We start from the raw sequence: 11,601 nt of genomic DNA, 5'->3' as shown, positions 1-11,601 counted from the left end.
TTGGCTAGGATTTGAGAAAATTTTGAAACCTTCCGCTCAGGTATCATCCACACAAAAACTAGAGAAGCCCATAATTATTGGCTTTGATCAACAAGCTATATTTGAGATCCCCAAATGACAAGCGGCCTTTTGACACTTTGACAATGTTTCCATAGGTGTACATTGCCCAATTTAGGCCCTAGGCTATTGATTGAGTGTAAGGTCCCCGTCCTAAAAGATCGAGGCGACTTGGAAGATAGCCTTCTTTATCCTGTAAATCCGTTGACGACACCCTACTCCGATAATGCGAAGCAAGGATACGAGCAACGAAAGAGAAGAAGACTTCCACCTGATGTGTTCGTAGTTGCAAGACCCTATGCCACAAGCTAGGTCGATGAGATTAAAGATTCTATGGACTCTAGATCCTACATTATGAGAGAAGAAAATCCCTTTCACATATTAAGGATCCAAAAACAACGCCTTTTTCCCCGCGTTTAAGAGGCACGGCCGCCATCCTTAAATCCGAAATATGACATGAGATAAATCTCTAACTAACGAAGACAAAGTGAAAAGTACTCGACTAATCGAGTCCACCCATCCTTGAGTGGCAACCTGAGTCAATCCCCACTTTCCACCCCACACGCACACTTTTTTCCACATTGTTTTACATATACAAACAATGTTCCTTAATTAATTCCAAACACAGGTTCTTTTATACAGCCCTTCAAACAATACCAGAACAATTCAAACAATGCTAATGAAAGCAACCCTATTATTCAACAAAAACAACTTTTCCAATTTCTCATGATTTTGCCGCTACCCACGAACTTTCTTTGTCTAACCAATAGAGCCTTTGCAAAGAATTTATTCACTAAGCGCGAATTGCGCAACCTTCCCATCTCGCTAACCGCGAGGCATACCGCCTCCCGTGAGGCATCTCGCTAACCGCGAGGAACAAAAGAGAGCCGATAACCTCAGCTTAATCTCCGCTATCCGCGGAATCATTTCGCTACCCGCGAGAACAAAATATATTCTTTCAACAATTCTTCTCATTAATGATTCATCCAACATGATCAACCAATTTTTCATATCAATCAAAACCCACTTATCAAACAATAACAATTTGTTAAGCAATAACAATTCAACAAACAGCAACAACTTATCAAACAGTCCTTTCATTAATCTATGAAAACATATGCTTGTTTCTTGTGATAAGATCACGTTTCTTGGACAGTTTAAGGGGTTCCCTACATTTAGCTTCCCATGTCAAACGTGAATAGCAATGCAGAATTATAAATTTGTCTTATCGGATTTGGAGCGCGTGCGGCTAACTCCCGTGCTGGAGGTTAAACGGCTTCGACTTCTTTTTCCGTTGATGCTTCCGCATTGAGATACGTTCGGAGTAGACACCTTTCTTTCCACCTTCCTTGGTGGTGCAATGGAATGGACGTCCTTAGAACTTCGCGTTACACGCTTCGGAGCCATAGCTTCGGAATGAAGAAAAGAAAAACGCGTTGTTGGAGAGAGAGAGAGAGAGAGAGAGAGAGAGAGAGTGTGTTCACAAATCGGGTGAAGGCACGTCGAAGATTGGAGATGGAGATGGTTTGAAGGTGAGAGGTTAAGGGAAAGAGGCTTCCTCCGGCGCGTCGTTGCAAGAGAGCTTCCGCTTTTGTAGATGTGTGTGTTCAAAGTGAGAGGATAAGGGTCCTTTATATAGGCCTTAGGGGGTGCTAAAAATACTAAGAGGTTTCAAGAATAGGAGAAGGAAAAGCTCGCGCGTCGTCGCGGCTCTTTTAAATTATTATTATAATTTTTGGTGACATTCACGAATCCTATGAGCGATTTTAAAAAGCTCTATACTTACAAGTTCCCATTCTATTTTAAAAGAGAGAAAGAAATAAGTGTCCTAATTTTGACTCACCTCTCTTTCTTTCCTAAAAATACTATCTCTAAGCTTTTTCTTCACACATAGATTAGGTTCCCACATAAACCTATTGTTCCACATAAAGAAAGATCATAAATAAATGGATTCTGAACCCGATTTTCAATTCGGTTGCTCTGATAAACTCATGATGACTCACAAAATTGAGAATCTCAATTACTTTGCAAATGTTGGGTACATTATATTGAGGGTTGTAATATAAGATCTTTGGTCTTACGAGTTCAAAAATTGAGCAAAATAATAGATGAAAGTAAACTTGAGTTCAATTCTAGAGTTTTCCTTTTCATTTTTAGATTGCTTTATGTTTTGATATTAATAAATATTTAAAAAAGCCTTTTATACAAAATAAAGATAAAAAATCCCTTTCTTCTTGATGCCTCCTTCTCTTGCTACAAAGGTTTGTAAAAGATACATGTATGCTCTATATATAGCTTACGACCTTCTCTATAATCTCCTCTCATATCCATAGTCTTTCTCAATCTCTATTACAGGTGGTGAGTGCTTCTATGCATGTAGCTACTCTCTCAAATAGACTAAAAGCGTTTGGGAAAGAAGCAAGACTTAGAAGGTCCGCATGGTGTAGTTTTCCATCTCTACCACTATAGCTCATTGGATGGTTATTTATTATGCCCCTAAAGATGAAGGCATTTCTCGTATATACTCCTCCTTTCATCTTTAGTTGTGCATCTTCACTCTCTTTTACGCTTTCAAACTACAATATACAATGCCTTTACAAGTGGTTTTTCAAGATTTGACCCCTACGATTGGTATGCGTATTTATATTCATTCTTTTGCTCCAAGTCATGCTCCAATTTTGATTAACGGACGTGCAAATTGTTTCTCCTTAAGGATCTAATCGTTGCTTTATTCATATTCAAATTTGAAATTTTTTCTTATATATATAGTTCACCTTTGTTAAACATTTTTAATATCTTAATTTATAGTTGAAAATATGATAATAACGCTTTGCGTATTTATGGTTTACGTGTTTTGGATAGAGGTGACATGGATGGGTTCATCATTGCAAGATGGAAGAGGATGGGTTATTGATTGATTTGGAATGATTGATGTGACTAGGGTGTTATGGTGCAAGACTACTGATGGTGTGCTATTGATTGGTCGATCGATATGATGCATTCTCATGTTATAACTAGGAAGCTATCAATTGGTTGAGATTGGTTGACATGGTTGGCTTGCCATGCTATAAGTGATGAGCTATTGATCGATATGGTTGATTTTTTTATAGACCGTGGGAAGTGTAATGTCTAGAAATTAGTCTATTTCATCAATGGTTACGAATATATAGCTTTTGTATTGATGGCAAGGAGAGATATCTCATGTAAATAGGTAGAGCACCACAAACTATGATGATATACAAGCCCTCACTACCATATGGCATTAGTAAAAGGAGGTTTTTAGACACCTTATGGTGATTGATACCCTCTTCCAAAGTGTTGACATGATGACACAAGGTTATATAATCTATTATAGAGATGTAAAAGGACATATGATACTTACATGGAAGCTAGAAGGGTTCACAATGTTTTGATAGGCATGAAATAGACATGAATCAACCTCTACCGCTCAAATATGGCCACGATTCTCCACATGTGCAATCTCCCATGTGGAAATAAAGAAGATGATATAGAATGCTCATCTTAGTCATTGCTTACATAAATGCAGTATTATTGACATCATTTTCTTTGAATCAAGGGGTAACATTTTATGGAGAGACCACATCATATGGATGTGTACATGTCACATGGCTATGATGATGACACCATATGATTGTGTACACTTCACATGCTATATGGAGGAAAACATGGCAATTCCAAGTAGCATCACATATGTTGCTGAGTGAAGACTGAGAGAATCACTTTCTGAGTGCATGATGTGTAGATTGTGCTAATTGTAAGCTATTCCAGGAGGAATTGTTATGTCCATGAATTCGTATGTTGATGTATGTCGATGTGTAGATTGTGCTTATTGGAAACTATTCCAAGAGGAATTTGTATGTCAAGGTATCAAGGCCCCTTATCACAAACTAAGGGATACTATGGTGGAGGAATAGTCACAAGGGAGTTGACCTTGACAATGACAATTTCCTACTCTGTTGTTTACCACCACCTTTGTGTATGTAGCAAAAATCCATCCAATAAAGGATTCAACCTGATCAGACTAGCAAAGCCACTAGCACACAAGAGGCTACATATCCTCTGTCACATTGGCCTCAATCCACCAAGCGATGAGGAGCATATTAGAGCCAAATATCACATGTTGGTCTACATAGGGACCTACAATGTACACATTTTTCAAGAGAATGTGTGCCCCTTAGCTGAGCATACCTATACATCTCATAACTGGAAATTTTTAGGTTGCCTTGACATGGGACATAGACATAATGCTCATGGTACTCACATTTGTCATTTCATTTTCATCCCATTTTTATTTGGATTACACACTATCACAAGCATCATTGTACATTGTTTTGTCCCCTAGGGCACTTTTGACCTGTAACAAAAACAAATTTTTTTTTTCATATGTTCGACCCCTAATTGCTTTTTGTATATTTGTCTCTGTTTGGAGTATGCATGTGGTATGTATATGTGATGTGCACGGGGTATGCGAATATATGCATACATTGTGTATGTATATGTACACGTATATACATGTGTGCTTGCATGTATTACATATGTATTATATAATAATGTTTGTATAGTAATGATATCTGATATGAAATTTTTTGGCCTGCCCAAAGGGCTAAGGCCATAGTGGTGGTTTGCCTTTTTTCTTAGGGAAAAATGTGATATGTATTTTAAAAAATAAAATAAAGAATGAAATTGTTTGATTGGTGAGTGTTGTAGTTAACACTCATGAGAAAGTTAGGAGTGACAGTGAATGAGTGACAATCTCATGTTTTCTCTCAAAAGATATTGAGAGAAGATTTTTTCAAAGATTATATTATTGAATGTGCTTGAAATTAGAGTCTAGCTCCTCTTTTCTCATGCAACGTAGATTTTTGTTTTGTGTCTGTCGATGCAAGACGATATTTTTTTTGCTGCACGCTTGTAGGCGCGAGGAAATGCACAGTCTCCCTCTCTCTTTGCTGCAGACGCAAACTCCCTCCCTCCCTCTCTCTCTCTCTCCCTCCCCCGCAGACTCATGGCACGTGAAAGGACATGTCGGACTGGGCATGGCGGCAAGGACCTCCAGCCACAGGTGCACAAGGGCACGAAAGGGAGCCGAGCAAGGCAGGGAGCGTTTTTTTGAGGATGAGGCGAGAGAGAGAGAGAGAGAGAGAGAGAGAGAGAGAGAGAGAGAGAGAGAGAGAGAGAGAGAGAGAGAGAGAGAGAGAGAGAGAGAGAGAGAGAGAGATTTTATTATCGTCCTCGGAGGTCAAATATGACCTATGGGACCAAAGTTACATGTGATGTAGTATGTGTATGGCTGATGAGTGACTCTCGATGCTCCAAAATTGTAGTGATGAGAGTTGCAATGGAGAGCCCACACTTTGGCTGGGAGAGGAAAGTGTGTAGGTCTAAGTTATGGCTGAAAATGTGAGAGAAGCAAGTTCGGATGTGATCAAAAGCTGAGCACTCTAGTAGTGTGTGGTACTCAGACTCTTGAACTTGCAGTGAGCATAATGTGCACAATCGATTTGACTCTTCTCCATTGCCCCAACGCCCTATCTCGCATCGAAGGAAATGGGAGCTAAGCCGAATTGCTGCGATAGTGCGTATCGCGGACAAGGGAATAGGCTCAAGCATGTAAGTGTGAGTACGGTTCCCTCTCTCAGCGAAGAACATGGTTTTGTAGTTGGGGGCAATATAGGTGGTGTAATGTATGAAGCGTGACCCACCGGATTTCTCCCAAGCCGTAATACATTGGCGTTGTAGAAAAGCTTCATTCACTTGAGAGTCAATTGAAGCATCATGTAGCAAGTGTAATGCATCCCATCTCCCAAACCACTTCTTTATGTCTTGCATCCATCCCGTGCTCAAGATCTTGCTTTTATTGCCACCCACACACACACACACACACACACACACACACACACACACACACACACACACACACACACACACACACACACACACAGGGTCTGTGTTTTACCTTCTCGCAAGGGTTTGTGCTAAGTATCAGTTTGGATGGTTCCCTGCCTGAGGTCGAAAGTTACTCTATTTTAATACAGTTCAGAAATTCATGTGGGTTTGAATTGTGTGCAATCTTTGTACCTCTTAAATGTATTGTTTGTAATCCTTTGTGGGATTGAGTTGTTCTAACTTTTTGTATTTCCATAGGGTGCTCGCAAGTTAGCTCCCACTACAGGAGGAGTCAAGAAGCCTCATAGATACATGCCAGGAACTGTTGCTCTGAGAGAAATTCGAAAGTATCAGAAGAGTACTTAGGTTCTGATCCACAAGCTGCCATTTCAGAGGCTTGTACGAGAACTTGCTCAAGATTTTAAGGTATTGTTTTGTCACCAGCATATGGTGTAGATTATAGGTGTGAGGTGTTGTAGGTTGTTTATTGCCCAAGCCAAGTCCTCTTAGATTCATTTCTCGGAGTTTTACTTTTAAAATAAATGTTAATATATATTTTTCAAAACAAAATGCTGGTTTCGAGTATGCTTATGTATTTCCTCGTTTTGTAGACTAACTTACGCTTCCAAAGCCATGCCATCGAGGCCTATCTAGTGGGGTTGTTTGAAGATACCAATTTGTGTACAATTCATGCAAAGAGAGTTACGATTATGCCAAAAGACATTCAGCTTGCAAGGCGTATCCATGGTGAACGTTCGTAGGAGTAGATGTTATCTAGATTATTTGCATAGGTAGGATTCTGATACGGACATATTGTTACTCAAGACAATTTTGGAGTACCCACTTATTGACATGAGTTGGTGCCTCCTTTTCTTTTGATGTCAAGGCTACAATGTGTTTTAGGCCCTTGGTCTATGTACTTATATACTTAGATTGGTGATGTCACTGATGTTCTTTTAACACCTCTCTAATTTATCTAAAGTTTGACAAGTGATTCTTGAGGTTGTGGCCTGTTTGTATAGTAGTACCGGTCTTTTATGTATTGGGTTGAAAATTGTGGTGGTCTGAGTTGTAAAGTAACACTATTTGTTGTGTTTTGGAGGAATGTGTAAGTTACCTTTGTGGATGGGGCTATGTTGTAAAAAGCATTATGCTGAATCAAGGCTAAGCCTAAGCACAAAGTACATATTGATGCAACACTCTTCTGATGAGTGTACACTCTATTTGTTCTGTTCAATGGGTATGCACATAAGCTTGTGGAAAAAATTGTCTTATCTAAAGGAATATGCGTGGAGCTGTGTATTGAATTGAGATATGAGATGGAGTTAGATATTATGGATTTGAACATATGGAAATGTGTTGCCAAATTGCATACACTTTGGCAAATTGCATACAATTTGGCACACTGTATAAAACCAGATCCACGCTTTTGATGCTGTGCATGAGTGAAAATACCTGCCTTTGTTTGACTTTCCTGTTGTAGTGGTGAGCTTTGTAGGCTGGCTTCTCATGTGCACCTTTTCAAAACTATAGCAATGGCCTTTGATGCTGTGGAGAAGATTCTTGCCTTGTCTGATGTTCTTGCTGCTTATATGTGAACATGCCCCCTTGCAAATCTAAAGGTTTGCCATGGCTTTTGAGGTTTTTCATGGTGTTTGAACCAATTTTTTTGTGGCGAATCTGTTCAGATGCTCTTGATGGCTTCGAGGAGGAAAGAGGGGTATATAGCACATGGAGCGGAGAGAGGGATGCCTCCGGGTTGAGATATTTCCTCTGTGTGTGTGTGTGTGTGTGTGTGTGTGTGTGTGTGCGCGCGCGCGTGCAAGACACTCTTCTGTGGAGGTCGGCTCTGCATGATTCCGTCACCCGTGCCGATAGTGTGCATATCACATGCAATGCAGGCTTAGGGTTGAGGTAGGGCAGTTGCTAGCAGAGCTTCCAGGTGGAATAGCAATCGAGCACAAGCAGTGCTCTCTCTCTCTCTCTCTCTCTCTCTCTCTCTCTCTCTCTCTCTCTCTCTCTCTCTCTGCCTTTGCCAGCACAGGCCGACGAAGGGCTCTGAGAGAAAGGGGAGGGGGGAGTCATTTGTATGGAGCATTCATTGTCCGAGGATGCACCCCGCTGTAGGTGATGGTGAGAAGGGAAGGATATGGGCAGGGCGATGAGGGGGTTAGGCTCGCATGCCATAGTGTAGAAGGGGTTGTGAGGGCACAAAGCCAAGCTTGAGCCGCATGATGCAAGTCTGCGCAGCAGGCACGAGCTGAGATGAAAGGGGGTGCGATTGCGCACGGCAGCTAGAGCCAAGCACCAAGAAAGTGTTTAATTTTTGGAATCACGCAAGATTCTGCCTAATTTTACTGGAATTGAGGGAATACGTTTGAGTGATTTTCTTGAGAGAGAGAGAGAGAGAGAGAGAGAGAGAGAGAGAGAGAGAGAGAGAGAGAGAGAGAGAGAGAGAGAGAGAGAGAGAGAGAGAGAGAGAGAGAGAGAGAGAGAGAGAGAGAGAGAGAGAGAGAATGGACTCTAGAGTCCCATTCCACAGCAAGCCTTATGTCACTGTCCTCCTGGCCCTTTGCATATTTTCATTTTCCTCCCTTCCATAGGCCTTTGTGTCTCTCTCCCACTCGCTCTTTCTCCCCCTCTACAGAAAGCTGTTGGTATGCCCCCTTTTTCTGCCTCTTGCTCGACAAGCCCATTAAATATGTTGAATGGGAAGTTTTTGTAGCTTTTGTCGGCTTTGGGCTTGAGTTACCTAGCTGAACTGCGTTGTTGCAGGTGCATTTCATAGAGTAAAATGGGAGATCTATAATGAAGTAAGCTTATAAAGTTGACAAGCTGACAAGGAGGAACGGGAAAGGGGGGTTGGGGACTCTTAAAGGCAACCCATGGTATCACCATTTGTAGAGTGGGAGCAAGATCGAGAGCATGATGAGCTTATATTTTGATTCGAATAAAAACAATACGTCATCTCAAGGTTTAGGTCCCTTCTTGGTCCGGACTCCTCCCCTCCCTCTCCCTCGCAGAGTTAGTGTAACTAAGCCTCGCATGACCATAGCCTTATGCAGAGAAGGCTACCTCTCCTTCTCTTTGTCTTGTTTTTAACTATGTACATCTCCTAATGGTCATTTTGCAGGCCTCGTGATTTCATCACTGTTTTTCTCTTGTTTCCACTTATTGTGCAAATCTGAATTTTTTACTCCTCACCATTGCCACGTGTGAGCGGCGGCTTACGCGAGGTGGCAAGATGGGCAACAGCAACAGGTGACAACAGCTTGCACAAAGTGGCCACAGGCGGTCGTCATCGACCTCATGCAAACGGTTCCTCAGGTGGGCGGGAAACACTTGAGTTTGTAGTTCGTCTCTTGATCACTAGAGGACCCAGGTAAAGTTACGAGAGAGAGAGAGAGAGAGAGAGAGAGAGAGAGAGAGAGAGAGAGCATCTGAGGGCATTCTTCCTTCAATTTACGTTGATGCAGAGCTTCACCTACATTGTTGCTCAAGGGTTTTTGATCAGCTTGCTACAAAATGTTTTCAAGTTTGAGAGGCTGTGTGAGGCTACTGCCACGCTTCCCGAACAGCTATGTCAGAGTGGATAAGAGGATTAGGTACGATCCAACCATTGTCCAGAGGCGAAAGTTTTACAAAAATGCAGGATCTTTCATCTTGGACGATAGCGATTTTTGGCCATTTATCATCTCCATAGTAGCTGCCAGGTTAGCTCTTCCTTTCATGGACTTTGTTCATGAATGATCGCACTGCCTTGGTATGCTTCTTTGTACGTTGCTTCTAGGGATTGTTGACATTTTACTGCCAATATTATTGTCACTTGGGTGGTGAGATTGTGGTTTTGTTATATATCTGACACTCAAATTTTTTCTCTAAGTCTAATAACATTGTAAATTGTGTCTTTGGCTACTCAGTGCTCAAATGGTCTTTGAAAAGTCAAGAGTTATGGGTTATCCATGAAGAGAGTCCACCCAGTAATCGACCATAGACTAGTTGCTTTGTGAAGATGTTAACAAAGTCTTGACTAATTCTGAACTTCAAAACAAGGATCAGTAAGCTTGAAATGATAAAAGGTGGAATTGAACATCAAACCAGATAGGAAAATTTGTGATTGCTATGTATTGTGTGATTTTTGTATAAATAGGGGACATGCATATTGACATGGTGGATCTCTCAACTACCCTTTTGTTGGTATCTCTCTCTCCCAACCTCTGTATCGCGCGCTACGATCTTCTCTCGATATAGCGTGATATAGAGGTTGGGGGAGATATTGACATTCATATCAACTACCCTTTTGTTGCATTAATACTTTTCTGCATGTGTTGTGTTTATTCAGTGCTAGATGTCATCATGGCTAAGCCAGCCTTGCATCTCCGGAGTTATGATTGAAGCTCGATATGCAGATCCTTGTATTAATGGATGCTCATGCGTGTGTGCATGGGGTGTGTGTATGAGAGCTTAGATTGGTACCTAGTTCTACGCCCACTAATGGGCATTGACGTTAAGTGGGGATCTAGTGATTAGTTTGTCAGGCCAAGGGCCAAGAGTGTAGGGGCCAGTCTATATAAGGTACAAGAGGCTGGAAGGTGAGAGTTTATAGACTCCCTGGTCTCACAGTGGTATCAGAGTTATTCTAAGAAAAGCAAGGCGTAGTCCTATTTTTGGAAAAAGTTGCATGTGAAGCCGTGGTGGAGAAGGAGACAAGCAGAGAGCAAGGCAGGAACGATGGCTTGGAGGGAAGGGAAGCCGGAGGTGACCATCACCAAACTTGGTGTTATCAGGCTCGGTGGATGTGCGCTACTGACAACTCTGAGGAGCAAGGTCCACTTCAATACCTCTCTCCCCCAACCTCTGTATCGCGTGCTACGATCTTCTCTCTCTTGTTGTGCTGCTTGGCCAAGCTTGCCATCGCTGGAGCTTATTGCTTCATTCATGGCCGCCCAAGGGAAGGGCCACTTTGCCTCTAAATTACATAAGGGAGTGGGCACACCCCCTCACACAGGAGGTGTAGCAGGGAAAATGTGTCGTGCTCTCTACAGTGGGTGCTCCTCAGTGCAGTATGCGAGAAACCTCACTCTAAGAGAAAGAAAACATCACATAGGAATGGAATCAGCAACTCAAATCACAACAACAGACTCAGAACTCAGTGGAACTCGAAAACTCATAGAAACATACAGATTCTGGCTGGCACCACACTCAGCTCCAAGCCCAAGACTCAAGGGTACAATGGGAGTGTCGAGGCTCCAATGTGCAGTGAGGGTGCACATGTGCGATGCTAGACTCAAGACTCAAGACGCCAGACGTTTGATCATACCAAGTGGATGATGATAAGATATTCATGCTGGAACCAACCACACATATGTATCATAATGTCACGTGCACATCTAACCCTATGTGCATGTGGACAAGCTATCTCAGGTCTAGGGTTCATGTTAGCTTAGGAAGCGTTCTGGCACCTTTGTGAGCCTGTGAGCAAGCTGTGCATGTCGAGGCACTTAAGAGTAGTTGCATATCCTCTGATTGCACACCTAGTACCACCTAGCATATGCATTGTCCAAGCAGAAGGTCCAATTCTCGGTCAGTTTGGGAACAAAGAATTGCAAATCTAGTATCTGTTGAATTCTGACACTG

General features: G+C 41.9%; 1 protein-coding gene and 1 pseudogene across 1 annotated transcript in view; both read left to right on the top strand.

Annotated features, from left to right (window-relative positions):
* The first annotated feature begins 5,083 nt into the window (after positions 1-5,083).
* LOC147428948 (histone H3-like 3) lies at positions 5,084-6,725 on the top strand (annotated as a pseudogene).
* A 2,384-nt stretch (positions 6,726-9,109) lies between these two features.
* LOC147428947 (external alternative NAD(P)H-ubiquinone oxidoreductase B1, mitochondrial-like) overlaps positions 9,110-11,601 on the top strand; it is a 29,498-nt gene continuing 27,006 nt past the window's right edge. Inside the window, exons 1-2 of the mRNA XM_086494908.1 lie at positions 9,110-9,346; positions 9,441-9,677. Of these exons, the coding sequence (XP_086351034.1) occupies positions 9,490-9,677 (188 nt within the window). The 5' untranslated portion in view covers positions 9,110-9,346; positions 9,441-9,489. The remainder of the gene's footprint in view (positions 9,347-9,440; positions 9,678-11,601) is intronic.

This window comes from Adiantum capillus-veneris, chromosome 22 (genome assembly GCF_014529385.1).
Source record: "Adiantum capillus-veneris isolate H3 chromosome 22, ASM1452938v2, whole genome shotgun sequence".
Taxonomy (NCBI): Eukaryota; Viridiplantae; Streptophyta; class Polypodiopsida; order Polypodiales; family Pteridaceae; genus Adiantum; species Adiantum capillus-veneris.
Note: the sequence above shows the minus strand (reverse complement) of the source record. Positions and strands in the feature narration are given on the sequence as shown.